A 21,811-nucleotide genomic window follows, 5' to 3' on the forward strand; every position below is an offset into this window, starting at 1 on the left:
GCTCATCATACCCCAGATGTAGAAAGGAAGAAAGTATAGATAATTGATGTAGCAATACCAGGGAATAGTAGAATAGAAGATTAAAAACAATGGAGACAATCACAAAGTATAAAGACCTGAAAATTGAAATTGAAAGATTATGGCATAAATCGCTGTGGTGATCCCAGTGGTTATCCACACATTGGGTGCCATGCCAAAAAATCCTGGACAGACCTTAGAAAATCTGTGCATTAACAAAATTTTCTTCTGTAAAATTGCAAAACTATACTTGCTATACTGCTATATTGCATAAACCCGCATATATATTACAATGATACATCACGACATCCTAGGTTCTTGGGAAAAACTCAATACATATAAAGGTGAATAACACCTAATTGGCAGCTGTGATTTCTCACTGCTGTGAACAGATTATAATAACTTATTCAATTTATATGCCACCTGACTCCCAGTGACTGTGGAGCAGTTTATGAAAATTTATTAGAAGTTCTCCTATTCTTTAAATATTCTAAAGGCCTAATGAGCAATTATGCACGTCTTTGTTCAGTCTAAACATTTGTTTATTTAAATTTACAAATGATACTGTACCAAATGATAATCAGGATGAATTTACATACTATGCTGCAAATAAGACTCTCAAGCATTGATTAATATGGCTGTCCCTTGCAGTTCAGCAGGTCTGCTAAATCTATGTAAAATGGTTTGCATACTAAAATAAAAGAAGCGTGGACAAATCATAAAATATTTCTGTTTCAAGACTGAAAGAAAAAATGCATGTGGAAAGTTCTGCCAAACTATTTTAGATTGGTCATGGTTAGCCAAAATTAAATGCAGCACATTTTGGACCCAAATCTAGAAGGATCTTGGAGTAGTTCTGCAAGGCAAATAAGACAAGACTGGTACAGCATCTCCTCATCTCTGTTATTTGATCTTCCCAGACTTCCTTTCATTCGCATCCTTTCCTTCAGCCCCCATCACTGATTTCCCGATGTAGTATAATGTGATGGCTGACCTGTCACCTATCTTCCCTGCCTACCCACAACCATAGGTGTTGCTATACTCAGTGACGTGTGGTGAGGTTCATGGCCGGTGAGGCAAACGGGCAAAAGCCACCCTATGTCTGCCAGCGCCAGCCACCCCCGAAGCCCCGACATGTCCTGCTCTATGGCGCGGCTTTCGGAAAGCCGACCCCGAAGCCCCAATGCGTCCCGCTCTATGGCCATGCCACCGCGCTGGCCATAAAGTGGGACACATCCTGCTCTATGGCTGAAAGCCGCACCGGCACTTTAAAGCCATGCCACCGCACCAGCCATACAGCGGGATGTGTCCCGCTCTATGGCGGAAAGCCGCGCCGGCATGGCTTTAAAAAATAATAAAAAAATAAAATAAAGTGCCAGCCCGTGCGCCAGCAGAGGTGGGTAAAACACACACACAAACACACGCAAATTAATTACAATAATACAAATTACAATTACTTACAAATTACAATAATTTGAATTCCTCCCCCCTCCCTCCGACCCACATACCTTTTCCAGCTGTTTCATAGAGGATTTCAACTCTCCTCTTGTCTGCCATGATGAAAATGTAAAAAATGTAAAAAGAAAAAGGAAAGAGTTGCTGAAGTCAGGCTGGGTTAGCTGCTGCCAGAGTCCCCAATGGATGACTCTGCTTAACTGTTTAAAAAAAGCCTCTTAAAAAAGTTCCCTCTGCAGGAGGAGGCGAGAGAACCACGTGCCTCCTCTGCATAAGGAATTTTTCGCCTTTTAACCCTTGCTTAACTCTGTTCAAGTGATCATAAAGATAGACTAAAGAAGGCACGTGGTTCTCTCGCCTCCTCCTGCAGTTAAGCACTAAGCAGAGTCATCCACTGTGACTCTGGCAGCAACTACCTCAGCCTTTTTCCTTTTAAATTTTTTTTCTTTTCATGATAACAGTGGTAAGGCCCTGCCTCCCCTGCCTCCCCTGACTGCATGTCCCTGGCTATACTAGCCTCTTTTCTGTTCCTTACTATGATGGTTACAACAATAAGGAACAACTCCCTTCCAGGATATCACTCTGTTGTACCAGCCCCCACAAATCTTCCCAGAGCTTCCTCTTCTCTCTTTCCACTGCCTCTTCTCAATTGTTGTTGCTCACCTACCAGTGGTGGGTTGCAGGCAGTACGCCCCAGTATGGGTGCACCGGAGCCTGCCCGGAGGACCGGGTACCATTCTGGTATGGTGCTCCACAGGGCCCGCCCACCCGCCCGAGCACCTTACCTGCCCTTTAAAGCCTTTGGCTCTTCCGCACACGTGCATGGTGCGTACAGCGCCTTTGCAACGCTCCGCTGAGCAGCTGGACTGTACCAGTTGGAACATAATCTAGGAACCCACTACTGTCATCTACACAAGCTGTTGTGAAGACAATCCCTCATCCTTGGGTCCCACGCTCCCCCAGTTATTCCTCTCAAATAACTTTGGTCTGGAATAACTGTTTCTATTTATCCATAGAACCAATAATTCTTTACAACACATCACACGGCATGGTAAGTATAATACATTCACCACCTGACTTTTAAGGATATCCACAAATTTTGCAAATTGGCAAACATGAAAAGGGGGGGGGAGTCAGAAACCAATAGTTCTTTTGACCATTATTTTCTTTCTTTTTAATTTTTTTTTTAGGTATTTTAACTTTCGCTAAATTTGCTTTGTCTTTTTCCCTTTTTATCAACATTATATATTTTGACATACAGTACAATGGAGAGTTTAATATCAAATAATTTGCTTAAGGTTGAAGTCATTATATCATATAAACATCACTTTATTGAAACAGTACAATATATCAAGATCTATAACCATATAATAAAAAGGTGGTAATCCTGTTTATTTCCATATGCAGACTAAAATATTTATTTATGTATTTATATATCCTATTTAGAAACTTCCCATCTCACTGACAGAATGACTCTAGGCAGTGTACAATTTTTTAAAAAAAAAAAAACTATATAAATTTTATATCCCACTAGGGATGTAAACAAATGAACAGTAACAAATGTTTCAGTTCAGGACCAGATCACTCCAAACCATATTTTATTAGTTATACATTTTTTAAGAGTAAAACATACAGATACAAATACAATTTTAAACATACAACCCACCCTCCCCTCCCCCCCCCGCAGTGACAGTCATTCACAGCCCAACTTTTTTCTTTCCTTCCTCATTGTTAGGTCTCTAAGCCACATCTTCTCATTACAAAGTTCAGGGATCTATTACAATACCCATGTTCACTTTTAACTTTCCCCGTTTTAAGTCCCTGCTGTTCTCCTTGTCGTCCACATATACCATAGGTTCCAGCTAAGATAATGTTCCATTTCTCCTTTGTCCCTCAGCCAACCCGTCATTCTGTCCATTTCTGCACATTCATAGATCTTTTTAATTATAGCATCTTCCGACGGTATGGTAGTGGATTTCCAAAATTGTGCATAAGTTATTCTTGCGGCCACAATTATATGTAGGCTCAAATGCCATATTGAATTGCTCATGTTTTCTGGTTTAATGCTTAGTAGAAGGTTCTCGGGTCTCCATTCCATGCTTGCCCCGGTAACCTCTTTTAGCCATTTTTTAATCCTTTTCCATATTTTATGTACTCAGAAGTGTTCATACTTGGAATGTTCGCTACGTCTTACTAGCTAATATTATCTAATCACTATAGCTGGAAGATCTGTCCTATGTACCATCAACACTAAACTTTTCAATGAAGCAACCACCTGTGCCAATTCTGAAGCCAGAATTCCTTCTTCTCTGATAAGACCATCCTCCCAACATCATCCATCTTCAGATTTGATTTCATATCATACTAGACAGGGCAGTTCTCGGCTTGATAATATTGAATGGCTCTACCATATACAATATCCATTAGTGATGAGTTCCAAATCAAGGGTTGAAAATTGAGAGAGAAAGAAAAGTACTTGTTTGATGAAGATTTTTTAAATGCAAAAAGAGAGAGAGAGCTTTTATTAAGGCCATTCAAAGATTTTAAACTAATACACTATCATTCACAGCATCTAAGATAGTATAGTGTTGTGGCCCAGCAGGAGCCGTTGGAGCTGCCACCAGACTCCGACAGCGAGGGGCCCTATGAGTCGGCTCTGGAGGATGTGGAGGACCCTGGACAGGGTTCCGACTCTGAGCAGGGCGCAGAGAGGCTGGTTGGCCACCAGGAGGCACCTGAGCCTTGGACCAGTGGGGAGGAGACAAGGGAGAGTGATTCAGAAGCCAGCAGTGAATTGTTCCTGGATGCCCGGCACCGAAGAGCTAATAGGCATCAGAAAAAGTTGCACAAGCACAGGAGGCAATTGCACTCAACTGGTGGTCATTAGGCTCCTCTCCAGACTATAAAAAGACTGCTTGTGCACACGCCCCTCTTGCAGAAGTCAATGCATTGACTAAAAGTTGGAGAACTTTTGTAACTAGCTTGGCAGGCTGGATTGCTGCCAAGGCTTGTCTGAGTTGGCTAGCTGGATTGCTTGCCAAGGTCGTTATCTGATGTTATGTTTGGCTTTATACTTGCTAATAAAGTACATTCCAGTTAAGCTTGTCTCGGCATTCGTTACTGGACGGAGGAGGGGATCAGAACAGTATAATAAGTTTTTAAAAATCAAAAAGAAAACAGCAGTCTCTACATCTGGCTCAAACATCTGCTGTATAATGGAGAAGTTAATTGTCTTTTTCCAGAAGCCCTCAGATCTATTGTCACATCTACGTGGTTGGGTGGGAAAAACAATTTCACAAATTATTTACTAAAGAAGAGAAGCTGACTCTAGATCTAAATGTCTAGAGAGATTCTCAGTCATGCAGGTCATGGATTTTCCCAGTGGTGCTTTTTCAAGAGGCAACTGGACTTTCTGGTATTTCTTTGAAGATGTTTTGCTTCTCATCCAAGAAGCTTCTTCATCTCTTTGGGACTGACTCTAGATCTTGATATTGTTGGTGAATTGGCTCCCTGAACTTCTGATCTTGTATTATTAGCCAAGAAACTTCAATCAATTAGAGCATCAAGAATAGATTTCATCTCTTCTAAAGAAATCAAGAGCCATCTAGGTCACTCTTGGCTTCTTTGTTTTTGCACATTATTAAGCCCAAATTTCAATGGCTGGGAAACTGCAAAGTTATGCTGAATTGTAACAAAATCAAAGAGAATTTCATTTTAATTGTCTTTCTATTAACATGGTAAATAAATGGTATACTCTGACAGAATTTGGAGGTGGACTGAAGCAGAAAACATACTGGCAGATGAGGACACAAGCTTTTATTCAGGCTGCTCATTAACGAAACAGGCTTTAATTTTATCACATTTGATAAAACATGGCAACAAACCAGTCACCGCCCTGGATTGCAGTGTTTTGTTAATCTTAAATGTATTTTTGATTTAATATTTTGTAATTATTCTGGTAAAGAACAAGTGGGCTCTACAACTGACCACCATCTGCTACTTTGGATTTGTCTGTTATATGACAATTCTTATTAGAAATTCTGATGCAAACCTGAAACTTATTTAAAGGAGAAATTCATGCAGACAAGTGAGTTAAATGGGACTGTGTTAAATTTTGAATCACTACATCCCTTCTGGGGTTAAAATTTAGATAGGCCAAATTATCACTCACTGAAGCTGGCTTCTATGGCTTCTCGCCACAAGAGCCGAGGTGGCGCAGTGGTTAAATGCAGCACTGCAGGCTACTTCAGCTGACTGCAGTTCTGCAGTTCGGCTGTTCAAATCCCACCAGGCTCAAGATTGACTCAGCCTTCCATCCTTCCGAGGTGGGTAAAATGAGGACCCGGATTGTTGTTGGGGGCAATATGCTGACTCTGTAAACCGCTTAGAGAGGGCTGAAAGCCCTATGAAGCAGTATATAAGTCTAACTGCTATTGCTATTGCTATTGCTATGCATCTCTCAATATTACTATAAGAAGACAATTTTGTTATTTATTCTTTAACTCTAATAAGTTGAAGAAGATTCTTGAGCTTTTTCTTTCGATTGCTGGAAAGAACATTTGCTATCAATTAATTATTGTAAAACTAAACACTTGTTTTTGCTATGAAACCAGCATGCTAAAATGGACTTCAGAGGGACAATCATGGAACAAATAAAATGCTTGGCACTAAACTCTAAGATGCAATGGACTTTAATTTGCATGGCACAAAGTGCCCATTGGATTGCAAGATTCCCCCAAATCCAGTTTTCCATATTAAAATGGGACTAAACAGTGTTCGGTGCAACAATGAATAAGAATTTTTGATCTTTGGTAAAATTAAACTGTCATTCTTAATTTTGGTAGATAAATTCCTCTCATTTTGGAACCACACATCGGGGAAGAAATTGCACCATTATGGTTTCTCTTTATCCATTGTAAGCACAATGACTAACAATCATGCTGAACTAGAGCTCACACTGAGGACCCTAAATATAGATTGTCAGTCTCATCAGAACGGATAATAAAATCAATCCATATAGGCATACAAATCTATAACAAAAGGCCAGCTGGGTACTTAGATCAGCTCAGTATTCCAAAATAGCACAGGATTAGGATGATGTAATTCGCACATTTCACTGTGCTCCAATTGGCAGTCTTCCAAAAAGAAGATACATGAAGATACCATATTCAGAGATTAAATTTGTCTATGTACTTCTAGGACAACCAAAACAATGATCTGTATATTACTCTATTGCAACTCTGGCTCTTCCCCCCCACCTTTCCCCCCCTAACACTACTGTAAAAATAAATTCTCAGATACAAAAAGGTTTTGCCTGATAGCAAATACATCTGTCAGATTCTGCAAACTTGTATTAATCAACAACTCAGTTACATCGTTACGGCATAGATAGGTCATCTAAAATGCATTCAAATGCACATTTGTTGTGATTACGGAACAAACTGGTAGGCAAATAAAGAACAAGAGTCATGTTTGTCTGTCCAGCTATCTGTCAAAGTTATACAGCTGCACGTCTCACAAGAAGCGACTAACTTCTATAAGAATATAGGGGTTATTGCAGGACTATCTCTTTCTGGTTGTTTCAACCCATCCCATGAATGCTCAGGATGTTGGGTCATCAGCTAAAGAGTGACAAGCTGGCAGAGCCCAGGAGAATAGCAGAATCATAGCATCCACCTTCTGGAGTGCCATCCCTCCAAAGATCAGATGGGACACATCCCTATTGTCCTTTTGTAAGGCCTGAAGATAGGGGTCTGTGTGTCAGACTGGGATCCAAGTGTTGAATGGAGCATTCAATCTTGGAGTTTGGCTCTGAGATCTTTTTACCGGCTTCTATGGATTTTATATTTCTGTACCTGTTTTTATTGTTTATAAACATTGCAAGCCACTCTGAGTCATATGAGTGAAGTGGGCAGCCATATAAACCCAGTAAATAAAAATAAATAAATACTTCATTTAGTATATATCACCTCCTCTGTAATAAAACAACCAGGTTGGCTTAAGACTTTTATGTGACTTTTTAATCCAATTAACATGACAAAATCATCTTAAAAGAGGCAATTTTTTCCCCAGCATAGTACATTTGACAGATTTTGACCAGAAGGATCAATAAATTTATCAGTTGAAGTTAATATACATTGTTTCTTATGTCTCTTGGATGCATATATTTCCTTTTGGTTTATATCCATGGTCATAAATGAAATTTTTTTTTAACATTTTATATTTGACTAAAATAGTGCAAATACTCTCACAGCCTACATAAAGAAACTTTTGAATAAAAATGAATAAATGACTACTTTTCTCAAGTGCACTTTGCAGAAGAAAGATGCATTCATAGTGAACCAATAATAATTAAGATATACTGTATATTTCATAATATTTCTTTTTAAATTAACAAAAAATCTAGAAAATGCTTTTTCATATGTACATGAACACGTCATAGAGATGTAGCTTCTTGTCAAAAAAAGGCAAGGAGGTAAAAGGAAAGTGGATGTCCTAACTTTGTATCTACCATTATTAATATCATGTGGGGAAGATATTTGCTTAAAAATAATCCCAACAGCTGTAGAATGTATACTGACATTTATTTTAAAAGTCTGGTAACAAAAACCTCATTTAAACAGTCAATTGTACAAAGATCCTAATGAACAAATAATGGAAGGTGGTAAGAGAAAAGGAAAAACTGACTTTTTAAGAATAATTGTCCGTAAATGTCAAGGCTGCTTCGCTCAGTAACCAAGAAAGAAACCACTCAACTCCATTTTGCAGAATTAAGAGTACTTTTACTGGTCATGAGTAGATAGTAGCTAGGCAAAGCAAGGTCTGAGGCAAAAGTGTGCGTAAGCATAGGTATCAATATGTGACCCAACCCCCTCCCCCTGGTAATCTTAGTCCATAGTCCAATCAGTACACCCCACAGGTGTCATGTGGGAGTCATCTTCAAAAAGCATCATCAGGCTGGTATGCCGGACAGTTGGCCTTGGTGGCAAATCCTTTATCTGCAGCATGCGCAGTACATGATGAGAACACCTCCCTTTTACAGTCACTCCTGTGCTGACACTTCCCCACCCAAATACCATGCCCCCCTCCCCGTTTCAATGGCAGTCGAAAGCAAGCAGCAGAACAGAGGCTGACATCAACTGTGGAACATGATAAACCATTGATTGTATCAGAGGTGGGTTCCTACCAGTTCGCACCTATTCGGTAGAACCGGTTCGTCAAATCTACCGAACCGGTTAGAAGAGGTTCCACCAGTGGACCCGGAAAGCAGGCCACACTTACAGAAGAGGTTCCAAAAAGTTTTGAAACCCACCACTGGTCCTTGGATATGATTATTCTACACTATCATGCTCATATTTATAAAACTCAGTGCCTCTGTGAAAGGTAAGGATGATTACTGCGTTTGTGGTGCAATCAGAACATTGTGTGTGTTGAAGTTGTTTTAACACAAACCAAAGATGCCTTTTAAAAAACAAGTTTACATCATATTCTTATGCATGCCAGTGCTGTGTGTGAGGTAATTTAAGGTGGTTCTGACAAGTGTCATTGGCATCTTCATATCCGGTCACATTGGCGGCAAGCCACTCCCATCCGGTCACATGGGTGGCAAGCCACTCCCACAAAGGAGGCCACACCCACAGAGTAGGCTCGAACAATTTTTGAAACCCACCACTGGATTGTACTGTCCCAACATTTAAATGGCAGTTTCACTTTAAAATAACAAAGGAAACATTTATAAATACCTGTTAGAATGTTCTCACATTTATTTAAAATTAAATGCAAAACAATTTTTGCCTTAACCCTGTCCACTCGGCCACCACATCCCCAATATAACCCTCAGCTTGAAATGACTGCACATCACTGTGCTAGACTAAACTGGGCTTATGCTATGAGAAGAAGGATAATGTTGAATCTTTTTTTTTAAAAAAAAAAAGATTTTTATCCCGCCTTCATTTCTATCCAACTCAAGGTAGGAAACATACCAATAGGCCTTAAGGACCTCCTATTTTCCCTACAACAATTAACCTGTGAGGAGAGTTGGGCTAAGAGTATGACTGGCCCAAGGTCACCCAACTGGCTTTCATGCCTAAGGCGGGAATACAACTCAAGGTCTTCTAATTTGTAAGGCAACCCCTTAATCACCACAAGAAATTGTCTCTGTTGGTGGCGCAATACTGGAAGAAGGAAGACTTGCCTACAACTCAAGAATGGACATTGAAAGTTACAAATTTAGCCGAGATGGCTAAAATATCGGCATATCTTAAAGATCATTCAAATGAGAGATATACACGAGACTGGAAAAAATGGATTGACTATATACAAAACAAATATGGGACTAAGAAATTCCAGATAGCCTATGCTTAAGATCAGGAATGATTTAAACTGTTCAAAGTTAGCGTAGCAAGAAGAAGCTAAGATCAATGTAGAGATGTTATTAACCCTTTTTTATTTCTTTTTTCTCAATATATTTTAGACTGTGTTTGTTAAAAATCTATACCGTGTACGGGCTCTGGGAAGTCGGGGGGGAGGGAGGTGGGGTGTTGGGGGGGAGGGTGGGGGGAGGGAGGGAGGGACATATAGTAGGTTAGTATGTGTTAGATCTCAATGTAATGCGACTTCACATGTATACTGTTTTTCTTTAATTTCTCTCTAAAAATAGGATAAGTTAAGTACATTGACATATAGTGGAAATACACCAAGGGGAGGAGGAGTGGGATAGAAGAAAGATGGGTAGAGAGGGCGGGAGAGAGGAGGGGAGGGAGGGTGAGAAGGGAGGGAGGGACTGGATTGGGAGAGAGGAGTGGTAGAGGGGGAGGGGAAGTAGGGTAGAGGGGGATGATGGAGGGAAGATAGAAAGTTGGAGGGGGGCGGAAGAAAGAGGTGTACGGAGAGTGGAAGAGGTATATTGGGTTTCTATTTTGGGGGCTATTGTTGACAAGAGGAATTGCTGCGATTATTGTTTAATGTTGTATGGCTCTGGCTATGCACAGTATATATGTGAGTGTATGAAAATGAAAAAATGGAAAATAAAAACTTTTTCAAGAGAAATGAAAAAAAAAAAAGAAATTGTCTCTGTATCTATAACAAATATATGATATGTACCAAATTCAACTGATAAGCTTCAAGAACTATACTTACCCAGGTGGCTGAGGGCATCCTTGTCCCAAGGCCAGGTGCCGGCACCAGCTAGCTCTTCTTGCACGGAGCTGGCAAAGTAGATATTGACAAAGTGTGTGCTGTTCAGCTGAAGGGCCTCCTTAAGTTCCTTCATGCTCATATAGGCCCTGCAGAGTCGGTAGAGGAAAGAGATAAAAGTTCATAACTAAACAGGTAAATCCCAATAGAATTTAGTTCAATTTCAATTGAACATCTTCATGAGTGGGGCATGTGTGCTGCATATAGGCTGATCCATATTTAAACTCCAGCATTTAAAGGGAATTCAAGCAAAAGTTACAGGCTGGAAAAAAAATCTCTTCTTGAGTTTGGGAAGAGCTGGGGCCAGTCAGAACAAACAATAGTGGACTGAGACATCTTTACATTTATTTATTTATCAATTAGACTTATATACCGCTTCATAGGGCTTTCAGCCCTCTCTAAGCGGTTTACAAATTTTTTAGCAAATTGAGTGAGCAACTTGCCCCCGCAGTCCAGGTCCTCATTTCACCCACCTCGGAAGGATGGAAGGCTGAGTCGACCTTGAGCCGGTGAGATTTGAACCGCTGAACTGCAGATAACAGTCAGCTAAAGTGGCCTGCAGTACTGCACCCTAACCACTGCGCCACCTCGGCTCAAGAAAGAAAAAATAAAGAGTTACAGTTTGGGTGTTTTTTAGAACCATGTGGTTCTATGGGTCAGAAAATTATCTCTTCTTAATGCAGACCCAGGGGCATCCAAACAATCCCTTGATTCAGCAGTGGCTTGAAATTAAATATCATATACAATATAGAACTAGAGCAAGGGACGAAAATGTTGCATTGCCTGGAAGATCCACAACAAACTTTTTCTCTCCGTTTCTTTCATTTCATTACAAATCACTCTTAAGACTTTTTAAATTATTACTCTATAATAGCAAAAAATAATAATTGAACAACTAGATGATGAAAAGTAGCATATTCCAGGCACAACCAATAAATACAACACAGATATGCAATCAATAAACTTTTCACTTCATTTTAGACCATAACAATCAAGGTCAATGATATGTGCATCTTTCAAGAATTCAATCAAGGAATCCTCCAGGATTGGGCGGCCTATAAATAAAATTAAACTTCAAACTTCAAAAATTTCCTTAAAGTTCTGGTCTTTACATACTTTCGCCTACACAGCTTGTTCATTCGGTAGAATTTTACCAAAGAAGATTAAAACATACAAGTTTACCGTTGATTTTGTTGTATAAAGGGAGAAGGGGGACTCTCTAACATGGAACCCAATAAATTATTTCCAAATTTTCACAGCACATTTCCCCCATTTTCCAGCTCTTTTTCTTTTTCATCTCGTCAATGCACCCAAAGGATCAAGTTACGCATCAACGGCAGAAGATTCATTCCCAAATGCTTTTGATATTCTCTTACTCCCAATAAATAATAATTTAAAAAATCCACAGATTTTCAACGAAAGCTGTTCCTCTGTTTTACATCTCTTCTTTTCAACTTGAAAAGTTAAAATTTCTATCATTGTTTAAAAAAACGAGAAGCCTCACTGCTCATCTCCCATATTAGTATCAGGTTTCAACTTCTGTGAAACCACAGGCTTGTAATCTATCAGAGAAATAGTAAAAGAGGGGAAAAGAGAACAAGATCAGAATGAACTGAAATAAAATTGAGCACATAAAAATAATGCAAACACTTCTGATAAGCAACAGCAGTAATATCCTTGGCAATGGAGGGAGGGGAACAGTGGTGGGATTCAAATAATTTAACAACCAGTTCTCTATCCTAATGACCAGCTGGGTAGGCATGGCTCAGTGGTCATGTGACCATGTGGGCGTGACCTACTCAACGTCACTCACGTCGATAGGCTCTTCGTCTTAGCTGTGACAATGTAATAAGGGTTAACCGGAGAGGCAGTTTCTGTAAGCAGAGCAATAAAGATTAAGCTAGAAACAACACCAGAATGTTTCCTTCCTGCCTTCCTTACAGGATTAGCCCTGCAAAGTGGGGAAAAAAACAAAAGGAGGTTTCTTCCAACAAACGGTTCTCCCAACTGCTTAGAAAGTTAACAACCAGTTCTCCCAAGTAGGTGCGGACTGGGTGAATCCCACCATTGGAGGGGAATCATAACTTGGTGACTTCAGCAGATCACCAGAGCTGCTTTTAATATTCCTACTAGCCATTTTTGAGCCAGATTGATGTAGAGATTAAGGCATCAGGTTAGGAACTGGGAGGAGATACCTGGGAGGTATAGTCCCACTTTAGGCACAAAGCCAGCTGTGTGACGTCTGGAAGCCAGTCCCTCTCTCTCAACTCTAGGAAGCAAGCATGGGCAAACCACTTCTGAAAAATTTTACCAAGAAAACTCTAGGAACTAGCCTAGGCATTGCCAGAAGTCAAATGCTAACTCAAATACCTGTGTGTATGCACATTTTATTAAGGCAGTGCCTTTACATATAGATTTCAACATGGGAGTGAAGAGCCTTTTTCTCTCTAAGGCTCTTGAGTCCTGTTCAAGAGTCTGCAGTAGAGAGCTTTTGCCTACATGCAGAGCTTAAGATACGAAATCTCACAGGGTGCCAGGATACACGCGGGCTTTCACCTGTATACTGCAGACAAAAGTTGTATCGTGAACAACTAGCTCCTCACCAACTACTCAGCTCAATGTAGGGAACAGAAAAACTGCTTCCACCTGCTTTCAACTACACATTTCTGCACAAACCCTTTATGTGAACAAGGCAACAATTAGAGATGTGAATGCCCACGATACTCCCCATCCCCTCCTCTTTTTCCTCTTCTTTCCCATATTACTGAGCCACACATTTTTTAAAAAAAGTTTTGCTTCCTGAAAAACATTTGGTGATTATGATAGAACACAGATATAATTTCAGAATGACTATATCACGTAGGAATCTTGAGAATTTTGAAATTAACTTTTAATGACTATAATGTATTGAATTGCATAATGTTTCTGGCATGCTGTATGAGTTCAACAGAGCCCAAAATGTTGATTGTTGTTATATTACTCAGCGTCTGCTGCATCTTGCTCCAGTCTCCAACAATAATCAGCCAGCACTGATGAATTCCACTTGCCCTAATACTATTTTTCCATTGTGGCAGTATCCTGGTGAAACCTTTCATCATGTTCATCACTGACTACATCTAAATTTTTGAGAAAGAAGCCCAAATGTAAATGCAAAAAAATAATTCTTCAGTGGTGTTGTATGCTGTTTATCAGTCATCTAAATTCTCAACGACATCCTTGAATGCTTTGCAGGTGATTTTCTCTGGCCCAACTAACTGATCTTTAAATCACTTGTCTTTAACAATGTATAGTATCTGATCTTATGCCTTCCTTAATCTTGGAATCAGTTAATCTTGGAAACATCTGTCTCAAATAAGAAAAGCCTTCACTTGCCTTGTCCATTATTTTCACACAAAAAAATTATCAGCCCAAGTTTTATGTGAAGTGGAAGCCAAAATATCTAAGTAGTTCACATGCCATGTTTTCTGGTTCTAGAACCAAATTCTTTCAAAGTGACCATTTCATTTTAATGTAATTAAATAATTACATAATTCACATATGTAACAATGCTATTGGTTACCAGCCAAAAATCCATAAGATACACTTATAAGGGATTCATGTGGACCTGCTGATCACACGGAGTCCTTATAAACAGAGGAACACTGACACCAACATTTCCTAAATTCAGTTGAAAATGTTACCTAGCCTGATACAAAACATTTGGAAACCAACCCACAAGATCAGAGAATGAATCTCTGCTCTCATACACTTAAATGTTTTCAGAAAGCAAAATCTTTGTTATCTGACAGAAACGATGGAGGAATTATCAAGGGGATATATGTGAATGGAGCAAATGCAGTGTCAAAATACTTTTGGCTTGTCCATTTACAGTTTTGACCTCAAGATCTCATAGGTCAAAATAATATAGTACAAGGGCTATGCAGAAAAATCATGATGTACCCATAACCATTGCTGAAAACTAAATCAATGTATAATAATTTCATTTCATCCATTATGGAACTCACTCTCCGAATGGCAAACATTCAGTCATTCTACGCACAATGACAAGTCTTGGTTTTCTAGAACCCTCTCAACCAATATTTGCTAAGTTCTAAGTCTTTCAAGTTCACAGGCTAACATTTTTATATATCAGAAATAGAAATCTTGCCAGATAAAATAAAATAAAATATACCTAATGCACAGATCAATACAGAATAGAAAGCATTAATGTAAAAAATCCAAAGGGCCCAATCTCTGTAAATCTATCATTTTGTCAGTCTCCATATATGGCAGACCTGATGAAAACCACTTTTACCATTTCTTTGGGAATTGTTTTTTTTTTTTTAAAAAAAATAGGCATACTTGCTTACCACAAAGTTAATGTAACATCTGGTTTGGCTCTGAATTAAATTGTGGGTGTGATGGCTTATCAGAGTGAATTTAATAATCCTGGTGATGAAAGCTTATGAAATGGGATCAGGCAGGAGTTTCAGCTCAATTCTTTGGTCACTCATGAACCTATTTTCGATTAAATAATTATAAAATGGAGAATAACAAGACATAATGATCTTCCTCGGGGTGAGTTGCCTTCTAATCCAAAAATCTTCCCCATGTCTAAAACAGTATATAATCAGAGGGAGCTCAAAGCATTTTTATTGCTACAGAAAGGTTACCCTTTCTTCACAGATGAATGGAAGAGAAACAAAAGAAATATCTGTCTGTCTTATTTCTACTCAGTAGTTGTTAACTCCTACATGTTCTGAATAAAATTAATAAAATAAATGTTGCAAAATAAAGAGGATTGTTCAAAACAGGCTTTACAGAATAAGAAGGTTCCAATGGGGATGATGCCTTTTTCTGGCAATTTCTCACCTCTGTGAAACAGGTGATTTTTGTCAAGAGATTCACTAGGGCTCAAAATTTTATTTAATTAACTGGTTCCTTGAGAAAATGATGCTAACTAATTTTTTTTTAATTAAGAGGAAATGCAAGAATTTTTAGTACAGTATAGCTGTTTTATTCATTGGGAGTCAGGTGTCATATCAATTTATTATCATAGTCTATTGCACAGTCAGCTGATGTATAGACTGGAATTGCCCTTTTTATCCACCTATCTTGTCCTTTCCAAGAACAAGAAGATGCTGTTGTTTGATGGTATTAAATGATCTACAAAAATTACACAAATGCATTCATTAGTACAATTATAGACTGCGCAAAAAAGTTGCTAGAAATTTGCTTGAAAAACCCGCAATAAAATACATTCTGAGATAAAACTTTCAACTGTAACTTTGAATGCCCTGTAGGTGATATCACAACTGCCAAAAATCCATCCCCACTCTCTTTTGCATCTAGATGTAATTTTAAATTAGAAGCAATATTAATTACATATTCTTGACAGACTCCAAATTCCGTATGCCAAATTGAAAATCAGGGGTCCTACTTCCATCTGCAAATGGGTATTCCTTGAAATGAATTGCCCCTTCAAACGCCACAACCATTATCCTTAAATGAAGCAGCAGCAGATATTTCAGGTTTTACTGGCGTAATCATTCTTACTCCTTGGGAATTCATTTAAAGTAAGAGGATGTGAGATATGGTGGGAAAGAAATAGGGGATTCAGTTTAGGTGAGAAAAGGTAATAAGATCAGAAGGAAGCATTTCAAAGAGATTCCATCTTAACTGACTCACTATTAGTTAGCCAGAAAATGTACGCCTTCATTTTTTTTTAAGATTATGTTTTCCCCCAATATTAAAAAGCCTTTCTGAAATTCATGCAGTTCTCACTTGTGTTTGACAGCTATGTGAGGCTTGGCAGAAGAAACTCATTCTATCTTTCCTACATAGAGTAGTATGGAACTCTATCAGTGGTGGGTTTCACAAAATTTTCGACCCTACTCTGTGGGAGTGGCTTGCTGGCCATGTGACCTGGTGGGAGTGGTTTGCAGGCCATGTGTTCTCTCTCTCTCTCTCTCCTTCCTTTTGTCTCTCTGTCCCTTTTTCCTTTTTTTCTTTCATCTCTCTCTCACTTTTTCTTTCTTTTTTATTTCTTTCTTTCTTCCTTTCTTTCTCTTTCTCTTTCTCTCTCTGTGTGAGTCTCTCTCTCTCTCTCTCTCTCTCTCTCTGTGTGTGTGTGTGTGTGTGTGTGTGTGTGTGTGTGTAAGAGCCGAGGTGGTGCAGTGGTTAGGGTGCAGTACTGCAGGCCACTTCAGCTGACTGTTATCTGCAGTTCAGCGGTTCTAATCTCACCGGCTCAAGGTTGACTCATCCTTCCATCCTTCCAAGGTGGGTGAAATGAGGACCCAGACTGTGGGGGCGATATGCTGACTCTGTAAACCGCTTAGAGGGGGCTGAAAGCCCTATGAAGCGGTATATAAGTCTAACTGCTATTGCTATTGCTATTGTGTGTCAGTGGTGGGTTTCCAAAATTTTTGGAACCTCTTCTGTAGGTGTGGCCTGCTTTCTGGTGGACCCTCTTCTAACCGGTTTGGTAGATTTGACGAACCGGTTCTACCGAACTGGTAGGAACCCACCTCTGAACTCTATGTAACAAATCCAGTAACTGCTACTACAGATTTTCCCTCACATGTACAGGGTTATAAGAACAAGGGAAACAAGAACATGTTTGTATGAACAGAAAATGTGTGCCCTATACTTCAACAAATGACAAATGTTTAACTAAAACAACTACTGAATGATTTTATTTATAGGATAAATAATATTCTGATTATGCAACTACATAGAAATGCACAAATACAGGTTAGATTGTGCCTGAGCCATCTTTTCATGCCAATACCATTTTTTAAAAAAAATAGTGAAGTAAGGTTGTATATTTGCCCTTCTCTTTTTAAATGTTTATATTAATGCCATAATTAAAGCTCTTGAAAACACTGGTTGCTGTCTACTCAAATTGGGCATCAACCTATCTTAATACTATACATTATTAAATTCACCCAATTTAGTAATGCATACAACGCCTTAAAAAGTCACTCAGCTGTATATTTGTTATAATACATTAACCCTATGTTATACCTAAGTAATTTGGAAACTCCTGAGCAAGAGTATTCTGAAGATGTGCAATAGGTGGTTAAAATCTGTGTTTAATCTTAAAGTCTCAATAGAAGATGAATCTTAAAATATACAAGCCTGTGATACACGACACATGTATAAAAGGAGCAAAGTTTGTGGCACAATAGTGTAACTCTCACTAAATCACTGCTTCCTCTCCCCAGCAACACAGCTGTATATACTGATGGCCATAGATCCAAACCCAGACATGATTCTTCCAGTAACTTCATACGTTATAGAGTTAAATAAAAGGGAAGATAGGAAGGAATTGCAGGACCTCTTCCCCTCCTATAATATTTAGGGGGGAGGGATCATGTTCTTCCAATATTTCCTTCAGTGACGTGCGGTGAGGTTTATGGCTGGTGAGGCAGCAATTTTTTTAGATGTGTGGACTTCAAATCCCAGAATTCCACAGCCAGGCATGCTCAGTTCCGATTTAAAGTGACATTTGTTTTTCTCCTTTGCTAAATAAGTTTCCTTCTTTCTTTTTTTTCTTCTCCCTTCCCCTCCTTCCTCCCTCTCTCCCTCCCTCCCCCCTCTCTCAAACACACAAACACACACACACAAAGTTGCACCAGAATTCAGAAAATTTAGGTTTTCCTCCTTAGCCCATGTTAGCAATACCACTAGCAGCATTTTGGCTGGCAGGTGTAAGTAGAAGTGAAAATTCATTCTACTAAAAACATTGTTTTTGCTTATGATTGGATAATTAAAATTTCAGAAGACCCAAAGGCATAGTATTAGAGTGTTACATAGTGCATAAACTAAAGAACTGTCCCAATATGCTCCCTCCCTCCTCTCTCAAACACACACACACACACACACACACACACACACACACAAAGTTTCACCAGGAGGATGAAGTTTGAATCCCTCCCCCTCCTTCCGACCCACACGTACCTTTTCCAGCTGTTTCAGAGAGGATTTCAACTCTGCTCTTGCCTGCCATCATGAAAAGAAAAAAATGTAAAAGGAAAAAGGCAAGAGCTGAGGTCAGGCTGAGCTAGTTGCTGCCAGAGTTACCGTGGATGACTCTGCTTAACTGTTTAAAAAAGCCTCTAAAAAAGCACCTTCTACAGGAGGAGGCAGGAGAACAACGTGCCTCATCTATGTCAGGAATTTTTCGGCTTTTAACCCTTGCTTAACTCTGCTCGAGTGATCATAACACCACGTTATGAGGCACGTCAGTCTCCTGCTGACTCCTGTAGAGGATGCTTTTTAGAGGCTTTTTTAAACAGTTAAGCACTAAGCAGAGCCATCCACGGTGACTCTGGCAGCAACTAGCTCAGCCTGACCTCAGCTCTTGCCTTTTTCCTTTTACATTTTTTTTTCTTTTCATGATGACAGTGGTGAGGCTCTGCATCCCTTGCCTCCCCTGACTGCACGTCCCTGATTTCCTTTTAGGATTGCCCAGAGAATGAGGATCAAAATCATCATAAAACAGACTCCTCCAACTCCAACTCCCTTGAGTGCTCTAAAAGAAATATAGATTACTGCACACTGGCCATCATTGATTAAAAAATGAATCATCTGCAAGATAACCTCAAAGAGCCCAACTGAGTAATTGTCTGCAAGTGCATCCAAAAAGAAATCCAGCTGCTTCTTTTTATCCTCCCACCTCCATTTGGATTCTACTCTTAAAGTAGCACAGTCTAAAAGTCACTCATCTGCTCCCATACTCAATTGCCCAAAACAGTTACATTTATTGTGGAACTCAAATCAACTATTATAGAATAAGAGGAACTTCAAAGCTATGAGATACAGTAATGGAAGAGTCTGTTAGTCCATCTCTCAACTGCATTGCTTCTACTGTTGTTGTCCAGATCTGAGAAAATAACCTTCAAAGTCACCTGGAATCTAACAAAAACCCCAAGTCTCCAAAGTTAGATCAATTTCATTTTTCCCACAACTGATCAAAGGGCATCTATTGAGTTTGAGTTTCATTTTATTTATATGCCGCCCTATTCCCTACGGAACTCAGGGCGGCGCACAAACCCAAGGGGGGGGAGGGAAAGACACAAAAACTACAAAATACAGAGCATTTAAAAACAACCAACAGCCACACGATTCGAGAGGGGAAGGGAACTCATCAACCCCAGGCCTGCTGACACAGCCAGGTTTTAACGGCTTTTCGGAAGGCCTGGAGAGAGGTGAGGGTCCGAATCTCTGCGGGGAGCTCGTTCCAAAGGGCCGGAGCTGCCACAGAGAAGGCCCTCCCCCGGGTAGCAGCCAGATGACATTGGCTGGTAGACGGAACCCGGAGGAGGCCTAATCTGTGTGATCTAATGGGTCTTTGGGAGGTAATTGGCAGCAGGCGGTCTCTCCCAACAAAGATATCTTTTATGGCACTAGGGCATAGGTCAGCCATGACAAAAACCTACTGAGGGTTATGAAAGAACAGGGCCCTTGCATAAAAGGGATATACTATTCAACATTACCGTACATGCCCCTAAGAGGCTACAGCCATGATGACGAACTTATGGCACCCGTCCCGCAAGTGGCGCACGGAGCCATTTGTTAGGGCACACGAGGCATTGCCGTCAGCTCCAGCTGACTTTGGCCTTCTTTTAAGGCCATTTTTCACCCTCCGAAGGCTGAGAGTACGAAAAACCAGCCCTATGGGCAAACTGGAAGTTCGGGAATGGACTTCCTGTTTGCTCGTAGGACAATTTTTGCCCTCTGGAGCCTTCAGGCTTCCCTGAAGGCTCCAGAGGACAAAAAACAGTCCTATGAGCAAACGGGAGGGTGAAAAATGGCCCTACGAGCAAAGAGGAAGTCACCATTCTCAAACTTGCGGGTTGCCCATACAGCTGTTTTTCATCCTCCGGAGGCTTCAGGGAAGCTTCTGAAGCCTCCGGAGAGCCTTCGGGGGGCTGTTTTTGTCCTCCCCAGGCTCCTAGAAAGCCTCTGGAGCCTGGGGAGGGTGAAAACAGCATGCCAAAAGCAGGGGAAGCGCTGGTTGCACACGCATGCGTGGGGGGATCGTGCACATAGCATTATAGGTGTGGGCACGCCCTTGCGTGACCCCCCTGCTCTCCCCCCGCTTTTGGCACGTGATTCAAAAAAGATTAGCCATCACTGGGCTATAGGTCAAAACATTTAACCCTGCAAATTAATTGGCTTAGATCCAGTTCTAGAAAGCTGTAAGTAACAGTTTAGTGCAATGATGGGATTCAGCCAGTTCGCACCACTCCAGGAGAACCGGTTGTTAACTTTCTGAGCAGTTTGGTGAACTGGTTGTTGGAAGAAATCATTAGGGCAGAGAACCGGTTGTTAAGTTATTTGAATCCCACCATTGGTTTAGTGGTACAGTTTCCAATTACTGAACATTTCCCCTCTGGAACTTCTTATCTTCTTCCAGAAATCAAGGTGTTGTGCTGTTTGAACTGTATCCTTTCCTGCCAAATAAGCAGGAATATTGACATATGACCAGCTTACTTTTTCTCCCTGCTTCTTTCTTTGCTGCAAAAAGTTACTGCAGCAAGTGAGGGATGAGAAGCAGGATGACTGAGGGTAATGGCAGGCTTCTGTTTCTGGCACTCTCCTTTTAGCTGCCTGTAGAAAATAACAACTGGTGCAATTACTGAAGAGCCGAGGTGGCGCAGTGGGTAGAGTGTAGCACTGCAGGTTACTTCAGCTGACTGTTAGCTGCAGTTCAACGGTTCAAATCTCACCGGCTCAGGGTTGACTCAGCCTTCCATCCTTCCGAGGTGGGTAAAATGAGGACCCAGATTGTTGGGCACAATATGCTGACTCTGTAAACCGCTTAAAGAGGGCTGAAAGCCCTATGAAGCGGTATATAAGTCTAACTGCTATTGCTATTGTTAATTAGAAGAAGGTAATAATAGTTGCGTCTCACTTACTTTGATCTTGTCATGTGAGGGAATTCACTGAGAAAGCAATTATGCTTGGAAGAGTTAACGGCAAAAGAAAACCAAGCCACCAAAGACCACGATGGCTGGACACCAGCAAAGCTGACAACAGCCAGAACATAGAAAAGCACAAGTTATGTTTTAGGGTTAGGGTTTTTTTTTTAGAAATAATGCAAGATTGAAAGATCTGGAGAGACCCAGCCCATAGAATTGCCAAGAGTCAGACA

General features: G+C 40.2%; 1 protein-coding gene across 1 annotated transcript in view; it reads right to left on the minus strand.

Annotated features, from left to right (window-relative positions):
- Positions 1–21,811, minus strand: part of PAPPA2 (pappalysin 2) — a 185,805-nt gene that overhangs the window by 128,715 nt on the left and 35,279 nt on the right. Inside the window, exon 3 of the mRNA XM_032226805.1 lies at positions 10,612–10,757. Coding sequence (XP_032082696.1) covers positions 10,612–10,757 — 146 coding nt within the window. The remainder of the gene's footprint in view (positions 1–10,611; positions 10,758–21,811) is intronic.

Source organism: Thamnophis elegans, chromosome 11, assembly GCF_009769535.1.
Source record: "Thamnophis elegans isolate rThaEle1 chromosome 11, rThaEle1.pri, whole genome shotgun sequence".
Classification (NCBI taxonomy): Eukaryota; Metazoa; Chordata; class Lepidosauria; order Squamata; family Colubridae; genus Thamnophis; species Thamnophis elegans.